At 40.7% G+C, this 20,884-nt stretch overlaps 1 protein-coding gene across 7 annotated transcripts in view; it reads right to left on the reverse strand.

The window, feature by feature from the left end:
- prkcha (protein kinase C, eta, a) overlaps positions 1 to 20,884 on the reverse strand; it is a 402,904-nt gene that overhangs the window by 142,637 nt on the left and 239,383 nt on the right. For 5 of the 7 annotated variants that reach the window (XM_073039531.1, XM_073039533.1, XM_073039527.1 and 2 more), the window contains one exon: positions 3,349 to 3,412. In XM_073039531.1, the coding sequence (XP_072895632.1) occupies positions 3,349 to 3,379 (31 nt within the window). In that variant the 5' untranslated portion in view covers positions 3,380 to 3,412. Of the gene's footprint in view, positions 1 to 3,348; positions 3,413 to 12,113; positions 12,469 to 20,884 lie in introns of those variants that run through there. The other 2 variants (XM_073039534.1, XM_073039529.1) reach the window with 2 other exon arrangements.

Consider the following 20,884-nt stretch of genomic DNA (forward strand, 5'->3'; position numbering starts at 1 on the left):
AATCCACCTTGTTGCATAAAAAACAAGGATTGGGTGAAAAACACAAAATATAAACACTGTGAGACTGAAAAACAATCTACAGTCCAAGTCCACATCCAAAGCGCAGAAGACCTGAGCAATACTCTCTGGGCACAGATGCAGGCTCTCCCCTCTCCAGTAGAGAGTGATTAGAAAAAACAGGCAACTGGTACTTGCCCCAATGCTTCATTCTCACTCATCACTTTAATCAGCACAGATGGAAGCCTTAAATGGTGAAATGGAGTCAAACATCAGCTTGCCAGCTACGAGGTTCGCACACACTGCCTCTGTCTTTCAGAATCCCCTTGGAGACTGCAGAGTGCTGATGCACCCAAACAATCTCCAAACTTCTGCATTTGCCTCAATGTTTCAATCTCCCTTGTCGCTTTAATCAGCGAACAACGGAAGCTTTAATCAGCAAAATGGAGTTGAACATCGGCTCACGAGATATCCCACCGTCTGCCCACCATGAGGTTCGCTCATGCTGCCTCTGCCTCCCAGAATCCTCTTGGAGACTGCAGAACACTGGAACAGCCAAACAACCTCCAAACAGTAAATCGCAGGTTCCAACAGTTCCAGAATTACATCCAAGATGAAAAACAAGTGTAAACGACATAAAATAGGTGAAATATATGGTTTTATAATCTAAATAAAAGATGTCGATCGAAGGAGCATTGTGTACAGGTGCATCTTGACTAGAAGAATCTACTTCATTAGAATCTGAGGAAATTTGGTATTTCAACAAAGATTTTCAAATTTCTTTAGATGTATGACAGAGCGCAATTTAACTGCTTTCACCACAGCCTGTTTAGAGCCTCCAATGCACAGGATTGCAAGAGGCTGCAGAGGACAGTAAACTCAGCGAGCTCGATCATCGGCATAACTCTGCCCATCATCTTCAAGAGATGGTGCCTCATCAGCCAGGATTGCCTTCTTCTCAATGCTACTTTCACGGAGGAGGTAGCAAAGCCTGAAGACCCACACTCAATGATTTAGAAACAGCTTTGTCCCTTCCGTCATCAGATTGCTGAATGAACCATGAACCTATGAATATTACCTCATTATTCCTTTGTGTTTTCTCTACTGTATTTTATTGTTTATTGATTTTTATGTTTTTGCACGGTACTGCTGTCAAAATACAACTAAAGTTCACATCATATATCAGAGATAATAAATCTGACTCTAATCGATTCTATTCACGGTATCTGCAGTTACCTTAAATTATAAAAGACAAGGTGCAATTCCCTTCATCACAGCCTCTATTGGTTGCAGGATCATGCACCAAAAAGAACAAAGCACAATAAACTTCATTATTGGCTCAGCTGCTTAAGGGCATGCCTACTAAAAAGATTTTGGCTTAAAAGCCGGTAGTGGGGCATTACTCCACTTGCAACTCCTCAACATTCGTGAGGTTCCATTTGGTGAAATAGGAAGCAGAAAACGCAAAATGCCATCAGGAGCTTGTACACCATTTGGGACTCGTGAAGAGTTTGTTAATCAGGTGCTGGGTTATCATCATTATGTTAAAATTCTATTGGTCAATGCATAAGGCAGATCAAATCCGGAAGCAAATATAATCATTGACGTGCATCTCTACTGCACCCATGCATTCAGCACAGCTGATGAAGAACTCAGATTACACAGAAGTCTGTGAGATCATTTTTACTTTCTGCAAATCGATATGAGAATGCAATTTCAGTGCTCTATTATCTCTAAACCGATTTCTTCAAACCATTGTTTTTGATCAGTGAGATTTTAGAGCAAGTGGAAGAGGTTATTTCTATTGATAGTGCCTTCATATGCTCTTTACTGAGATAATCATTATCTTGGTCTCCATTCCTATCTCTCTGTGTCCTACTTTGCTTCAGTACTTACCCTTTTAGCAATTAAGCAATGAAAGAGTATCTCAATGTTGGGAAGGCCGCTGCTAGTGATGGAAGAGGTTGTGTCCACCCCTTTGCAGACATTTTTGTCATGAGATAGGTCTCTGTGGTGAACTACATATACCTGTCTGGACACGCTCCCCCTGCTGACTCCTGACCGTGGCTCCTCCCACGGACCCCGGTATAAAGGCGATTGGGGACACCGCCCCGGCCTCAGTCTCCAGGATGCAGTGTGGTGGTCAATTGCTGCTTGTTCTTTCTTCCAGCCAATAAAAGCCTATATCTCGCCTCACGTCGCCAAGAGTTATTGATGGTGCATCAGTCTCATAACTAAAGTTAGTCCTCCTTCACTGGGTTCTTGCCAGCTTACCCTGTGTATTGTCATCTAAACACATTTTCATTACTGAAGACCCTGAAATTGAACTTGGTAGCCAATCTAAACATCAGCCTGCACTTTACATCCATCTTTTTGTTCTTGTATTCCAGCTCCTTCCCTTTCCATTAAAGTATACGCATGCACACAACACAAATTTATATTCTTCTCTCAATTTTTTTCAATGCTGACCAAGTTCTTCCCAAAATATATGTACATTTTAAGGCATTTCTTCAACCAAAAGATCTTGGAGAGAAGGTTCTTAAGCCTTCTTCAATTTAGAAAAGATATATATAAGGTTGAAAGAGTGCAGAGAAAACGTGTAATGATATTGCCAGGACTTGAGGACCTGCAATACAGGGAAAGGTTGAATAAGTTAGGACTTTATTCTCTAGAGTGGGGGAATTATGAGGAGTATAGATTGGGTAAATGCATGCAGGCTTTTTTTTTCCACTGAGGTTCAGTGAGACTAGAACTAAAGGATTAAGAGTGAAAGACAAAATGTTTAAGGGGAACATGGGGGGGGGGGCGCTTCTTCACTCAGAGCGTGGTGAGAGTGTGGAATGAGCTGCTAGTGGATGTGGTGGATGTGAGTTTGATTTCAACATTTAAGAGACATTTGGATAGGTACATGGATGAAAGGGCCATGGTCCAGTGGTAAGTAAATGGGACTATGTGGAATAACAGCTTAGTGAGGACTAGATGGGCTGAAGGGCTTGTTTCTGTGCTGTAATGTTCTAAGACTCTAATTCTGTCCTAAAATTGAACCAGAGAAGTCCCATATTTTAAAATAGGCATAAGATTGTCTAAGGATAGTGGATCTATGAACCCTCTATGGTGTTATTTCTGGGAATCACTGACATCTTCAAATTATCAGCTAAATACATGATCTTTAAATGACAGTAAACTGAACAACTTTGTTGTGGCTGACCAGTAAAATACAACCTCCATGGCAATGTATGATCTTACCCACATAGCATAATATGCCAAAATGGTTTGCTAATTAACAAGAAAAAAAAAGTAGTGCTGTGCTTCCTCCATTACTGAATGACAGGGTAAGAGACTGGTTCTTACCTTCGCAAGTCACTTCCTTCATGTCTATCATGATATAAATCTTGCCCTCCGGCTCCAAATCAACCTGCCAAAAGAGCATTTGAAATATGAGATTCTGCATGAAGCAAAATAATAGAAGTTATGTCAAGCACCATAAACCCCACCTCCATAATGGCTAAGCAGATGTAATGCACATAGCAAAGTGTTGAGGTTGCTGGGTATCAACAATAATAATGGAAAATCCTCAAAATACAGTGTTACCTTAATTTTTTAATTTCAGATTCCCTGTGTCTGTAGGCATGGTAGCATCAGTGAAGAGGAAAACAGAGCAGAAGTTTCATGTCAACAGCTTTTCATCAGGTTTCTTATTGAAAATTAAGGAGCACACGTGGAGGCTAAGAGGGGAGAGGGAAGAGGACAAGGAGAACCTCATCCTTCCTCTGGGCATAGAAGGGGCAAGAAGGCAATGACACAACCATGTTAAAGACCCCTCAGCTACGGTGGTGCAGAAACCATGGTTAAAGAAAGGAAGACTTACCTGAAGTACAGTTGGGGAAGGCAGCAGTGTCAGAATGAATGTGATGAAAATGTGCAACTGAGAGCATGGAAGAAAATCCATGCAGGGAACAGGATGAAAGGAACTGCACTCTGGCCTTGCCATGGGTTCTGGTGTATGTCATTAACTCAATTTGTGTCCGCAGACGCTGTCCGATTTGTTAAGCATTTCTACTGTTTATGCATAATGAAGTTCAACTCAGGTGAAGCGCTAATGCAACTACAGAAATTTACTGCAAGAGGTCACTTGGATCAACACAGAATTAAAGACATCTCTTTCTTATATATAATTACAAATACCATCTATACCTTCTAATCTTTTCCCCTCATTCATTAAAATGGATTTGTGTTATCACTAATGGTCCCACAACCAAGAGAAATTGAAGACAGTTTCCACAGTTCCCCTCTAGTTGACTGCTGAGGCACTAATTAAAACCCATCCAAAAAAGGGCCAATATCGTTCAATGTCACTCTTCTACAATTTCCAGAAAAATTTGGCCAGAGTATACAGGGAAATCTTGCATTCCTATAATTTTCTTGTTCTTGTAGTCTCCTGCCTCGTACCTCATCAGCTGTCCTTAGTTCCACGGCACTACAATTCTCCTGAGGAGTACCCTCTGGAAGTCTCTGTTCTCATACATCTCATATGTCTACAAGGAAATGCATCTACTCAACCATGACATTAACTTGGGAATTCTTTTATTACACAGCACATTGTTATAGCATAACACCATGGAAACGGTAGGTTGCACACTCAAAACTGAGAGTATGAGACACTGAAATTGACTCAGCAAACTGACATACCATGACATCTTGGAGCAATAAGAAGCTGAAAACATCTCAATGAGAAATTTATCTTCTCCAGTCTATCTGCTCGTTGATATAATAAACAGATTACATATATGTGTAAAAGTGGATGAAGTCAAATCACTACTTGGAATTCATTTGGGTAATCTGGCAATGATATTACTTTAAATCACAATAAAATGCTCTGGCTCAATTCACATAGGGAATCTTTCCACTTAAGCAAGTCACTGAGAAAGATGAGATAAGTTTTCCGTGAGCGGATGCTACAGTTAAAGCAGATGCGGGATTTACTGTGTATTGAACTTATTCTATCCAACTCTAAGGACGATGGCTTGGTTGGGGATTATTTGGGAGGAAATTCATCACACATGTGCATGGGTGTTTATGTCTGTGTGTACATCAATGCATGACCTCCACGAGCCTGTGTCTGAGTGAATGAGTGCCACGTGCACAATAAGAGAAAGAAGAAATTGGAAAGACCGTGAACAGGCAGTATTGAGGAACTGAAACTGCAGTATACACATTCGACGTTGAGAGTATTACACACTGAAGTTATTTCAGCACATTGTTATACCATAACATCATGGAAACTGTAGGTTACACATTCAAAATTGTGAGTATGAGACACTGAAATTGACTCAGCAAATCGATATACCATGACATCTTGGTGAAATGCACCTTTATCTGGATTTTTACAGATCTACTTGCATCCTGGACAAAATTTTCACTTGTGACATAAATGTTGCTATAACCCCCCACCATCCCGCCCCCCCCCCCCCCATTAATGAGTGGGACACTAACTACACTAACTAGTACAGCTCTGAACACAGACATGGGAATTACATACATGATTCACCCATGTCTGAAGCCAGAGTTAATTGCACAGTCCTTATCACAAACAGTTAGCAACACGACATCAGCTGATGAGATGCGGGCTGCTGTGTCTGGAACTGGTGCTGGAAAGCACTCTGGAAATTATTCCAACCTAGAAGCAGATAACAGGGAAGATACCACGTGATTCCAAAATTGCACTCAAAGTCCTTGTGCCAGAAGTCGACAGGAAGAGCGATGTTTTCTAACAAGAGGATCAAGAGATTCTGCAGGCGGCAGCCCCCAGTTACTTCTGATCAGACCAAAGGAGTTCTGACCACCTATCAACCTGCTTCAGCTAAACAGGATAACAAGTGTTGTAAAATATTCTATTCAGATTAGCTGATCACATCAATCATTGCAGTAACAGATTCCCACCTCCAGATCACAGAAATGAATTGACCTGCTCTGTCCTCAATTTGAGCTCAAACAACCCTACTGGAAATGTAAAAGCCAAAGATACTAAACTGCATTTGCTAAATGAATCATGCCACATCACTGCTGTATTATACAGTGGCATGCAAAGGTTTGGGCACCCCTGGTCAAAATTTCTGTTACTGTGAATAGTTAAGTGAGTAGAAGATGAACTGATCTCCAAAAGTCATAAAGTTAACGATGAAACATTCTTTTCAACATTTTAAGCAACATTAGTGTACTATTTTTGTTTTGTACAATTTTAGAGTGAAAAAAAGGAAAGGAGCACCATGCAAAAGTTCAGGCACCCTAAGAGATTTGAGCTCTCAGATAACTTTTATCAAGGTCTCAGACCTTAATTAGCTTGTTAGGGCTATGGCTTGTTCACAGCCATCATTAGGAAAGGCCAGGTAATGCAAATTTCAAAGCTTTATAAATACCCTGACTCCTCAAACCTTTTCCCAACAATCATCAGCCATGGGGTCCTCTAAGCAGCTGCCTAGCACTCTGAAAATGCCCACAAAGCAGGAGAAGGCTATAAGAAGATAGAAAAGCGTTTTCAAGTAGCCATTTCCTCAGTTCATAATGTAATTAAGAAATGGCAGTTAACAGGAATGGTGGAGGTCAAGTTGAGGTCTGGAAGACCAAGAAAACTTTCTGAGAGAACCGCTCGTAGGACTGCTAGAAAGGCAAATCAAAGCCCCCATTTGAATGAAGATTTAGCAGACTCTGGAGTGGTGGTGCACTGTTCTACTGTGCAGAGACACCTGCACAAATATGACCTTCATGGAAGAGTCATCAGAAGAAAACCTTTCCTGCATCCTCATCACAAAATTCAGTGTCAGAAGTCTGCAAAGGATCATCTAAACAAGCCTGATGCATTTTGGAAACAAGTCCTGTGGACTGATGAAGTTAAAATAGAACATTTAGCCGCAATGAGCAAAGGTATGTTTGGAGAAAAAGGGTGCAGAATTTCATGAAAAGAACAGCTCTCCAACTGTTAAGCACGGGGGCTGGATCATGCTTTGTGCTTCTGTTGCAGACAGTGGCATGGGGAACATTTCACTGACAGCGGGAAGAATGAATTCAATTAAATACCAGCAAATTCTGGAAGCAAACATCACACCGTCTGTAAAAATGCTGAAGATGAAAAGAGGACGGCTTCTACAACAGGATAATGATCCTAAACACACCTCAAAATCCACAATGGACTACCTCAAGAGGTGCAAGCTGAAGGTTTTGCCATGGCCCTCACAGTCCCCCGACCTAAACATCATCGAAAACCTGTGGACAGACCTCAAAAGAGCAGTGCATGTAAGACGGCCCAAGAATCTCACAGACTAGAAGCCTTTTGCAAGGAAGAATGGGCGAAAATCCCCCAAACAAGAATTGAAAGACCCTTAGCTGGCCACAGAAAGCGTTTACAAGCTGTGATATTTGCCAAAGGGGGTGTTACTAAGTACTGACCATGCAGGGTGCCCAAACCTTTGCTTTGGGACCTTTCCCTTTTTTGTTATTTTGAAACTGTAAAAGATGGAAATAAAAAAGTAATCTTGCTTAAAATATTAAAGAAATGCGTCATCTTTAACTTTATGCCTTTTGGAAATCAGGTCATCTTTTACTCGTTTAGCCATTCACAGTAACAGAAATCTTGATCGGGGTGCCCAAACTTTTGCATGACACTGTATACAGTGAATGTACACTGCACCCTCTTTCATATTGCAACTTTATGAAACTAAAGAATAGTCGAATGATTCCCTTCACTATCAGCAGGCAGCAGCAAAGAAAGAATACATCCAGTTACTCTTTATAAACTAGCTAACAGAATCAGAATCAGGTTTGTTATCACCAGCATGTGTCGTGAAATTTGTTGACTTAGCAGGAGCAGTTCAATGAAATACATAATGTAAAAGAGAAAAAAAATCAATTACAGTATACTTGTATTGAATAGATTAAAAAATTGTGCAAAAACAGAAATAATCTATATTAAAAAAAAGTGAGGTAGTGTTCATGGGTACAATGTTCATTTAGGAATCGGATGGCAGAGGGGAAGAAGCTGTTCCTGAATTGCTGAGTGAGTGCCTTCAGGCTTCTGTACTCGCTTCCTGATGGTAACAGTGAGAAAAGGGCATGCCCTGGGTGCTGGGGGTCCTTAATAATCGAGGCTGCCTTTCTGAGACACCGCTCCCTGAAGACGTCCTGGGTACTTTGTAGGCTAGTACCCAAGATGGAGCTGACTTATTAGGCTTCATGCCATCTGTCATTGTTGGGTTCCAATGATACAAATTGGGAGTTGCAGCCTGATTAATCCCCTTCTTCGATTTACTAGAACAACACAGCATATGTACACTCAGTAGCCAGGTATACCTGTACACCTGCTCAAAACACAAATACCTAATCAGCCAATCCTATGGCAGCAACACAATGCATAAAAGCATGTAGACATGATCAGGAGCACGATGCTTAGACCAGACATCCGAATTAGGAAGAAACGTGATCTGAGTGACCTTGACCGTGCAATGATTGTTAGCGATAGGTGGGGTGGTTTCAGTATCTCAACAACTGCTGATCTCTTGGTATTTCACACACAGCAGTCTCTAGAGTTTACAGCGAATTGTGCGAGAAACAAAAATACATCCATTCTTTTTGTAGATGGATATTCTCAGCTGTTTTGTGGGTTTTAAATGAGAGAGGTCAGAGCTGGATTTCCAGACTGGTTCAAGCTGATTGGAAGGCAACAGTAGCTCAAATAACCACACATTAAAACAGTTCTGTGCAGAAAAGCATCTTTGAACACATCAAACTTGAATGTGAAGACAGCAGCAGGTTGTTGCTGTGACACCACTCAACTTGCTGGTATATCTCATGCCTTCATGTCACCCTCTGAAAGTCTGCCAGCAATAGTTGTATTTAAAGCAAATTTATAGATGGCATTTGAGCTGTGTCTAGTCATGAGTGTAGAGAGAGTAGAGCAGCGGGCTAAATACACACTCTTGAGGCGTGCCAATGTTGATTGTCAGCGAGGTGGAGATATTATTTCCAATCCACACTGTTTGTTAGGAAGTTGAGGATCCAGTTGCAGGGGGAGGTATAAAGGTCCATGTTTTGGAGTTTTTCAATCAGGTGTCATTGGGAAACAATTTCTATGCATTATCACACTAGGGATCAATAAAATAGAAATTAAAAACCATGAAAAGAAAGCCCAATACAGACGTTATTTAATATACGTTCTCAATAAAAATCGTTAATGTCCTTTAAACACTTTATTAACCTTTTCTTTTTCCATTTTAATTATGACTGTAAAATTTTATTCAGTTTTCATCTCTCATTCTGAAAATTAGAAATAAAATATATTTTCACTGAGATCATCTACTTCTTGAACTCTCAGGAGAAACAAACCAGCTTCAGATGAAGCTGGAGCACATTTCATGCTTATATTAAGTATTAATTTGAAAGGAGTCTTATCTAACTCTCCGTAGAGTGCCTTATCTAACTAACTGTTAATTAGTCAGTTCTCCATTCCTGATTTATGGTGTGGTGGCCTTTTATTGGCCTAAGCACACTTGTAAATTCAGATCTTATGCAATCATGCTGTAATTTTAAAGTATGTCTTAGCTGTAATTTCATTCATACACAATGTTGATATTCAGTACGCGGTACTGAAATATGATAGATGCGTATCATTCAAAGGAATGCTCCAGTTCACCAAGTTTAAAGGAAATATGAACAAAATATAGTATATGGAATCTCAGGGTAGTATATGGTGACATATACATACTTTGATAATAAATTTTTAAAAAGATCTGAAAACCTATTCTACATGTTCATTAAGATGATGGACTGACATGAATTGATGGGCTTCATATTCATATTTCTATCAAGTCTATGCCAGCTTTCAGAGCAAATCCATCAACTCCCCCCCTTATAACCCACTGTCTCGCACTCATCCATTGACTTCATCCTGATTTACCCGCCAGCCACATACACTCGGGGTAATTTACACTGACAAATTAGTCCACCAGCCCACATATATTTGTGATAAAAATGGAAAGCAGAGCCCTTAAGGGAAATCCACAATGCCACAGGGAGAACGAGCAAGCTTCACATGGGCAGCACTGAATGTCAGGACTGAACCTGGTTACTGGAACTCTGAGGCAGCCACGCTGCCCGTGTCTAACTGTAGCGGCGTGAAGATGACAGTCCTGATGTTCCACTTCACACAGGGAAACACAGTACTACCAATTCACCAGAAGCAACACAACTCTCATTCATTTTAACACAAGTACTTAAGTTGTACTGTACTATGCAAAGGTCTTGGGCAGTCTAGATTTTTTATGTGGTTTCTGATGGTATGGCCTCCACAGAGCCCTGATTTCAATATCATCGAGGCTGTCTGGGATTACCTGGAGAGTCAGAAGCAAGCGAGACAGTCAACGTCTGAAGAACTGTGGCAAGTTCTTCAAGACATTTGGAAAAACCTACCAGCCAATTTTCTGATAAAACTGAATGACAGTGTACCTAAGAGAATTGATGCAGTTTTAGAGACAAAGGGTGGTCACACCAAATATTGATTTAATTTAATTTTTTTTTACTGTTTACTGCTCTTGACAGTATTTTTTTATTAATTTTTCATTTCATTATTTTTGAAAGCTCCTTTGCTTTACATATTCTTATTCTACTTTTGCACAGTATTGTATATCTTCTGATTGCAAGATAATAAATTGCTGGGAAGCTGATATGTTTTATGCCTCTGGCTCTCTGTATATATGTACATTGCATGGAAGGTTCATCCATTATACTTGTGATTGTAACTGCAATAATTAAAGATTTGATTTTTTTGATAACTTGTATCTGGCTTTGATTATAGATTTTCTATAATCATCGACTCTGCATTCAGTGCTGCATTTATTAAATTTCAACTCAAATCTTGATTCAATAATATAATAATAACAATAATAAAATGAAAAGTGTAGTTCAGCTGTGTTTTTATTGGCCAGTACATTTTTTTAAAATTAAATTTGGACCCGCTAATGGACTCAATAACTGACCTAAGAGCTGAAAGGTGCACTGTGGCCATCTGGCTGTGATCAATAACATGCTCAGTCTGAATTTACTGACCTTTGACCTCAACATAGTGCACTGAATGTCTGACGTGCAAATGCATTGGGGTTTGTGTTCCTCAGCGCTACCACCTTAATCAATAAATTCCATAGTCTAAAATCTGACAACATGGTGCATGTATTTTGGCTAGGTACCAGAGATTAATCTGTGCCTACCAACGTCACCAATCCATTTAAGGAGTAAGAAAAAGGATGAACCAAATGGAGGAAAAAACTATTGGAGTCACCTCAGTATCCAACATTCCATTTCTCCATAAATTCTACACTTGCATGGAACCCAAACCAAAATAAAATATGCTTATTTTTGATAGAGAAGGATATGTCACACTTTAAACCTCATATAAATAGATGTATTCTACACCCTGTCATCATATCTATGTGAAAGTGTGGGGGTGAGTGTCTGATTATCATTATAAGTATTATCACATAAAGTAGGCATTGCATCATAAATGCTAACAATTTCCAACAACAGTTAATATATTTCAGAAATACATCTTTAGCTTTGCAACTGTCCTCATATTTTGCAAGTGGCTCTATAATTGCAACTTCTTTTTCTTATGAATATTCATTGAGAAAACATACTAGCCAGCCACCAAATTTCATTTGCTATAAATTTGCAATATGACCAAATATTCACACTTTTGAAACAATTCTGTCAATTTGGTCCAGAAAGTCCATCTTAATATTTGTGAGACATACTAAAAAAATTAACACATTTCATTCATGAAACACCTTTTAATGTGGGAAGATCAGAATGCTTAATCCAGTACATGGATGAATAAAAAACAATAGTTTTACTTTTGGGCATAGAGACTGATCTAGCCTATTTCAGCTCCTTTGCTGTACAGTATTTATGTTTTTCTGCTTGACATAAAATACAGAGAAACATTGAAATATTTAGTTGTGCATGCCTAATATTCACGCCTAACTAGAGTGCATACAAAATACAGCTACATATCAAACGCAGTCTAAGATGGATGCTAGAAGCTGTACAAAAAGCAAGTGTAACAAATAGCTAACCTGAGTGCAGATGCCAAGAAACAGAAAGTGATGCAATAACATGGCTTTGGAGTACCTTTCCCAGCGATTTCAAATGATCATGCACAATGCATTTTACAGCCGTTGAGTGAAACCTCTTCTAATGCTCTCTATACAGAGGTTAATATTACCAACTCATTAACCCATTGCACAGTTTGGATGTTTAAACTTCAATGTCCCACATGAATGAGGTGGCTTTGCATTTTAGTTCCTAACATTGTCATTTGAGACTCTCCATTCAACTTCTTGGATGGCCCACAAGTTAATATTTCAATGAACGCAATTGTCCTTGAATGCAACCACAAAACTCTGTGCCTTCATCACTGAGGTACTCCCCTTCTTGTCCAGTGCTTTAAACTGAACTCGTCTGTTCAGAACCTCAGCACGGTTGCTAAACACTTACACATACCATCACAAAAACATCCACTTTCAGTTCATCTGCACCTGAGTTCAGACCATCTGCTGTTGACATAGTCATTTATGCCTTTTCACCCACAGACGTGGCTTTTCTAAACTCACTTAATACACACCAATGCATCCAAGCCACTCCTATTCCAGAGTAAGAACTGCCTCAACTTTACCAATATCTCACTTGCACTGGTTCCCAGGACACCAATTTCCACAACTAACGTCAGTGACAATAATCCTGATTCTGAATATTATAACAATCAAATTGTCAGCCCAATATCACCTTCGGGAGGGTCAGGCAGACTCATTTAGTACGACAACCTAGGAGGCAATGCAGTGCACCATGCGGTGTATGCTAGGAGTTCTCCAGCAGAAGGGGGTCAAGAAAGAGAAAACAAACTTCCAGTCGCACTAAGGGATCTGGCCTGCTTTGAAGTAAAAGGAGTATGAAGCATTACGATTGAACGTACACATGGATATCAAAGTTGACATATCTCAAAATGCTAAAGTGATTCCATATGTGCAGTCTGAGGTCAATTCTTGGCATCCATTGGCAAGTCTGACTCACAAGTCTAAGTCCTTGAGAGGGCAGGGACAATGAGTGTTGAGGCCATGTCCTTACTGTGGACTGTTCTCACTCACAACTTGGACTCAGCAGCCATCTAGAACTGTACGAAACAGAACTGTTGGTTACGACAGAAAATCAATCAACTTATGAAAGCAAGATTCCTACTTTGAAAACATTCTTAATTTTATCATAATTCTCTTCTCCCTCATTTGATCACCCTGAATCACACAAATGTACCATAAATAAATAGCTGCACACATAACCTCTTAACATGTTAATGACTCCTTGCAAACAAACTATTGTAAGTTTTGGCAACATGGCCTTTAATTCCATGTGGGGAACTGTCCAGGCATTTTTGCTTAAAGATAGAATAAAGGTTAGGAATTCAATAAGAAGGGTTCACACTACATCAACTTTCATCACACAATTAAATGCTTTGGTTATGATTTACTGTATGGCCAACTCTGCACTTCAGTTAATATTTTTGTGTATCATGTTCAAGCGTATTCCTGAATATCTGAAACAGTTTGACAAATACTCTCTTTTCATTCTTCAGGGAAAAAATAACTAAAACACATAAGGTCGTTTCTTGCACCAGTACTACAGAGCAGCAGTGAAAAATGCCCTAGATAAAGTCAACATCCTGCCTGTACTCAGCTACAAAGCAATGCTGTCATTCAGCATCTGGAGATTTATACCAGAGGGGCTTGATGTGAAAGAGCTACCCAACCATTCCTTTAAGAACCTGACCAGTCATTCCCTCCCATCTACATAGACACTGCACTGGGGGTGAAACCATGCAATTTCAGCTTCCACTCTAGGCATTGCTTCATGGCCATGCATTTTAAAGATTGTTCCTCACTGTTCTTTATTGCTCCCATAAATGCGGCTGAGCTAAGCAGGTACTAAAAACAAATTAGAATGTGCAACCCAAACTCCTAATGTCTATAAGAAGACATCACGCTTATTTTGCTAGAGTGAAAAAAAAAGTGCAGTAAAAGGCAATGTAGTGTCTATGCTACATCGCAGGTTCAGATTCACTGCTTCAGTTATAACTCCTACTAAAACAGTACTGCTCCCTCTTGATCTGAACTTCCATGTCTCTTCCCAGTAACGTAGCTAAAACTACTTTCTTAGAAGCTTAAGATTTGTCATGTCATCAAATGCTCCAAAGTTCAAAGTAAGTTTATTTTTCGAAGTACATATACATCACCATACAGAACCCTGAGATTCATTTTCCTGCAGGTACACTCAGTAAATCCAAGAACCATAATAATGAAAGACTGCACCAACTGGGCATACAACCAATGTGCAAAGGGTAACAAACTGTGTAAATACAAAAAGAAAGAAATAATAACAATAAATGAGTAATAAATTTCAAGAACATGAGATGAAGAGTCCTTGAAAGTGAGTCATAGGTTGTGGGAATATTTCCATGATGAGGCAAGTGCAGTTGAGTGAAGTTATCCTCACTGGCTGAAAAGCCTGATGGCTGAGGATTAATAACTGTTCTGGTGACATGAGCCCCAAAGCTCCTGTACCTTCTTCCTGATGGCTGAGGGGTAATAACTGTCTTGGTGGTGTGAGCCCTGAGGCTCCTGCACCTTCTTCCTGATGGCTGAGGGGTAATAACTGTCTTGGTGGTGTGAGCCCTGAGGCTCCTGCACCTTCTTCCTGATGGCTGAGGGGTAATAACTGTCTTGGTGGTGTGAGCCCTGAGGCTCCTGCACCTTCTTCCTGATGGCTGAGGGGTAATAACTGTCTTGGTGGTATGAGCCCTGAGGCTCCTGCACCTTCTTCCTGATGGCTGAGGGGTAATAACTGTCTTGGTGGTGTGAGCCCTGAGGCTCCTGCACCTTCTTCCTGATCGTTGAGGGGTAATAACTGTCTTGGTGGTGTGAGCCCTGAGGCTCCTGCACCTTCTTCCTGATGGCTGAGGGGTAATAACTGTCTTGGTGGTGTGAGCCGTGAGGCTCCTGCACCTTCTTCCTGATGGCTGAGGGGTAATAACTGTCTTGGTGGTGTGAGCCCTGAGGCTCCTGCACCTTCTTCCTGATGGTTGAGGGGTAATAACTGTCTTGGTGGTGTGAGCCCTGAGGCTCCTGCACCTTCTTCCTGATGGCTGAGGGGTAATAACTGTCTTGGTGGTGTGAGCCCTGAGGCTCCTGCACCTTCTTCCTGATGGTTGAGGGGTAATAACTGTCTTGGTGGTGTGAGCCCTGAGGCTCCTGCACCTTCTTCCTGATGGCTGAGGGGTAATAACTGTCTTGGTGGTGTGAGCCCTGAGGCTCCTGCACCTTCTTCCTGATGGCTGAGGGGTAATAACTGTCTTGGTGGTGTGAGTCCTGAGGCTCCTGCACCTTCTTCCTGATGGCTGAGGGGTAATAACTGTCTTGGTGGTGTGAGCCCTGAGGCTCCTGCACCTTCTTCCTGATGGCTGAGGGGTAATAACTGTCTTGGTGGTGTGAGCCCTGAGGCTCCTGCACCTTCTTCCTGATGGCTGAGGGGTAATAGCTGTCTTGGTGGTGTGAGTCCTGAGGCTCCTGCACCTTCTTCCTGATGGCAGCAGTGAGAACCTGGGTGGTGGAGGTCCCTAATGATGGATGCTGCCTTCCTGCGACAATGTTCCATGCAGCTGTCCTGAATGGTGGGGAGAGCTTTACCTGTGATCAACTGGGCCATACCCACTACCTTTTTGAAGGGTTTTCCATTCAAGAGCATTGGTGTTTCCATACCAGACTGTGGTGCAGCCAGTCAATATACTCTCCACCACACATCTGTAGAAGATTGTCAAAGTTGTGGATGTCATGCCAAATCTTCACAGACTCCTAAGGAAGCAAGGGCGCTGCCATGCTTTCTTCATAATTGCACTTACATGCTGAACCCTGGACAGGTCCTCTGAAAAGCTAATACCGAGGAATTTAAATTTGTGGATCTTCTCCACCTCTGATCCCCAAATGAGGACTGGCTCATGGACCTCCTATTTTCTCCTCCTGAAGTCAACAATCATCTCCCTGGTCTTGCTGACACGGAGTAAGAGGTTGTTGTTGTGGCAGCACTCCACCCGAGTTTCCATCTCCCTCCTATACTCTAGCAAACTTCTACTATCATCAAAAGGTCTAGAATAATGAAGCCATGGATGAGTATTTCAGCAGCAGATCAGAAAATACAAGGAGTGGAATGGAGCAATGTTGTGTATGTGAATGCAGCAGATCTTACTAATGGTGCCTGTATGTGATTGTTAAGTCCTCCTGAGGATAAATTTGACCAAGCTTGAAGGCAATCTGATTCTGTCTCAGACATTTACTAGTGAGTCAATCAAAGCTTATAGAGGGGTTGAAGATAATTACTGAAATCATTTCTTCTATTCTTTCCTTCATTTTGTATCCTATTTACTGCATACTACCTCAGATTCCAGTGCCCAGACAGCAAATGGACTCAGATGTTGCTCTTTAGCTGGCCACTTGGAAACATCCAGCAACTACAAGCCAATGTTAATTCAGTCACCATTTCTGCCTTTGCTTCGTTAAAGCTGCCTACTGGGGCTGAGAGGATCAGCCATGTTGAAATGGCAGAGCAGACTCGATGGGCCAAATGGCCTAATTCTGCTCCTATATTTTATGGTCTTATAGTCTAAAATATGCAGCTGAGACTGGTAACTCAGGAAAGGGAAATTCAGACTGTGTGCTGCATGGAAGGATTTTAGTGGCTTCTGCATGTGGATGCAGATACCTTCCAGCGCTGGACAATGTTTTCAGCTTGGGGTAACTTCCATTTATTGTAAAGCATTTCTACCATTTCCTGCTATCGCAGTTTGGTGCAGCTTACAGTATTTTTAGATCTTCTTCCTCTGGTTAACAGAATTTTCTGCCCTTTAGATTAGATATATTTTTGTTTCCTCGAACACTGATATATGTGAAATTTCGTTTTGGGATGATTAACTCTAGACAGCCTAGATCTCTAGCAGTCCTCGATACGTATTTGTCTAAAGATGCATAAAGGTGTAAAATATATGAAAGTGAAAATTGTCTTTATCCGGTAAAGTGTTTTTGTGTGAAACAGTCCCCTAAATTCCTATAGGCTGATGAGCTGACTTCATTATGTATGCATTTCTTAAATTGGGTGGGACCATCTGAGGAAGCACAGATGTAATCTTTGGCGATATCTTTGGCCATGTTGGCTACTCACCCTTGCCCAATTAGAATAATACATTAGAAGTTTTAATCAGGAAATATCAAAAAACTGAAGTAACAACATTCTGAATCCAATTTATGTTCTGTAATTAAAAATGAATTTCCACATAAATTTTTGCCATGTTCCTCCAGCATTGTGTGTGTGTGTGTGTGTGTGTGTGTGTGTGTGTGTGTGTGTGTGTGTGTGTGTTTGTTTCACATAAATTAATTTATCTCTTTAGATAACACAAACATTTTCTAAATTGTTTTTTTTTAATTCCAGTGACCAATCCCTAAAGGCATTAACATTTATTTGTGATTAGTTGTGTCCTAATGTGGTATTTGGAGTCAGTTCAGTAGGATTAGGATTGTGGATTTTATTTTCAGGAGCAACTTTTAATTGGAGTTTTAATCAAATATATAATTTCCGGAGAATGTAGTTCATGCAACCAATAGCACTTTGCAAATGTAGTCCGCCACTCTCTGTAGAAAGTTACATATAATAGCTTTAGCAAAGTCTAATTTGCATGTTTCAGTGTATCAATTATATTTTGTTCAATCTTTTAATGCCCCCAACACATGTACTCCTGATGAAGGGTTTCGGCCCGAAACGTCATCACTACCTCCTCCCATAGATGTTGTCTGGCCTGCTGAGTTCTGCCAGCATTTTGTGTTTTTACTTTTTGCTTGCAGCTTTCATTCTATCTCTTGCAATTCTGCTATTCCTTCTTCTGCTTGAAGGCAAGATCAGCCTTTTCTAATCCTTTTATTTGATTTCATTCATTGTTTTGATGGCCTCCTCCATTGTGGCCCTTTATCTTGCCTCCTTTTTGGCCTGTCATTTTTCAGCCGACATATGCCCTGCAATACTATTCTTCCAACTCAATTTTTTCTTCTCCTTTCTTTGGTTGTTGTTGATTGTCGAATTACCTCAGACCCATGTTAGAATATAGTTTCTTTTGACGGTCCCACCTTGATGCTGCTCTGCAGATCTGTTTTTAAATTACAAATCACAGCAAAGGGTCTCATTATCAGGCCATACATTCTGCTTCCCATGTCCAGACACTATTCACTCAATTAATTAGAACAGGTGGAACCCCAAGTTTATGAAAATCCAAATTAGAAACATCCATACATATAAAAGAGTTCCCCCTTCCTTCTCAGTCCTGAATAAGGGTCTTAGACTAAAACATCAACTACCTATTCATTTCCATAGTTACTGCCCGTCCTGTTGAGTTCCTTCAGCATTTTGTATGTGTTGCTTCTTGTAAATAATATTCAATTCAATTGAAAACCGGTCTTGAAAAAAAGACATCTGTGTTTTTATGTAATCAGTAATCAGATACCATTGTCTCTTAAGAACACAGCCCAGAAGTTTCATGGTGAGAGGCCACTTAGGAGAATTGCTTTGGAAATTGACAGGCCATCGCTTCTATTGATATTTGTGCAATGATACTCTTAATAAAAATATAACATACTCACAGCCCACTGAAACAAGCCGTTGAATGTGTGATATTCTAATTATATGCCATTGTAACCAGGCAAGGCGAGACAATAAATAAACGTTCATGTTATTTCATCCTTATCAAATAGCTTCATTTTGATATTGTGAAGGTATTGTTAGCATTTGTGTATTTTCTGACATATGGACAAAGTAGACCTAATTAATGTCTTTTAAAAAGGAATCCTTTTTTAAACTAGGGATGGCCTGGACTAAATAGAAATAACTCTCAGAAAAGAACAATCCCACACGTCCGATCACTTGTACCATTTTGTCTGGACCATCAATCTATGCCTGAAACAAAATATCACACTTATTTTGAATATTATGTTTCCTTAAGTATTTTGCAATTTCAATTAAATTCCACCATGTCAAGATAATTAAAATTGGAAACACCCAACTAATCTCCCACGTACCGTACTATTTACTATCACCTCTGAGACTTTGTCCGGTTGTTACATTGATCACACCAACTAGTTTGAATTTGTAATATGCAAAGGAAAGACAACGGAATAAGAAAGGAATCAGAAAAGAGGGGGTGGCTGGAAAGAAAATTAGACAGACAGAGAGAGGCAGAGACAGAGAGACAGACAGATAGATAGAGGGAGAGAGAGAGAAAGAGACAGAGAGGCAGAGGGACAGAGAGGGACAATGACAGACAGAGGGACAGAGACAGAGACAGCATGAGGCAGAGAAGGAGAGCCTAGAAGCATCATGAGTTATGAAATGTGAATACCCTGCTAAGTGGATGAGGATTCAATAATTCAAAGTTTTTTTTGTGTTGGCATGTATCTGAGAAACTAACTTGCACAGCTCCCTCTTGACAAATTAAGTGATACAACAAGGGCCTTTTCCCCTTTCATTGTGCAACAGACAAGCATATTAACTCACACGTAATAAAAAAGAGAGCCTTGCGTTTACATGGCATCTTTCACAATCTTTACAACCAGTGACTTTACAACCGGCACTGTTGTTGGCCACTTTCAAATGCCTCAGCATCCCATCCATCATAAGGTCAGGAGTGGGGTCACACAATTATTGCAAATGTTCAACTCCATGTTCTGAAGCTGAAGTTGTATATGCATGCATACAGAAAGACCCAGACAACACTCAGGCTTTCATGGTAAGTGGGAAAGAATATTCACGCCACACATGGCTATCTCCAACAAAAGAGAATCTAGTCAACTACCCTACACATCAAATGACGCTACTACAACTGAGATCCGCACCAATATTACCTCGGGAGTCTCCACACACCAGAGCTTTTAACTGGAGCACCCATACAAATACTCAGCTACAACAGCAGTTCATATCTGGGCATTACATGGCAATTAATTCACTTCCTGTCTCCCCAGTTCCATCATCTACAAGGCACATCCAGACAACAAACAAGAGACAATCTGCAGATGCTGGAAATCAAAGCAACACACACAAAATGCTGGAGGAACTCAGCAGGTCAGGCAGCATCTATAAAAAAGAGTAAACAGTCGACGTTTTGGGCCGAGACCCTTCATCAGGACTAGACAAAAAGGCGATGAGAAGTCAGAGCAAGAAAGTGCGAGGAAGTACAAGAAGTGATAGATGGAACTAGAAGAGGGGAAAGGGTGAAGTACAGAGCTGGGAAATTCATTGGAGAAAGAAACAGAGGCCTGGAGGATGGGGAATCTGACAGGGGAGCACAGAAGGCCAAGGAAGAAAGGGAAGGGGGAGGAGCACCAGAGGGAGGTGATGGGCAGGTAAGGAGATAGGTGAGAGAGACAAATAGGAATGGGGAATGTGAACATCATGTGAATGTGAATGTGAATGTGAATGGGAATGGGAATGTGGGGGGAAGGTGCAATTACCAGAAGTTTGAGAAATTGATGTTCACATCAGGAGTATGGTGGATTTCCCTTTGCTTGCACTTAGAACTCAACTTCAGGAATATGAATAAAATAAAGCGATCTTGAACAAAGCAGCTGCTCGGCTGGCACCCGGCCACTACCCAGAATTAATCCTTTGCATCTCCAGAGCTGCAGTGTGTGTCATCCACTGTCAGCAATTGGCAGGGGCCCACCCAGATACTCAGTGAACACCTCACGAATCACAGCCCCTGTACCACAAA

This window comes from Hemitrygon akajei, chromosome 3, assembly GCF_048418815.1.
Source record: "Hemitrygon akajei chromosome 3, sHemAka1.3, whole genome shotgun sequence".
NCBI classification, from domain to species: Eukaryota; Metazoa; Chordata; class Chondrichthyes; order Myliobatiformes; family Dasyatidae; genus Hemitrygon; species Hemitrygon akajei.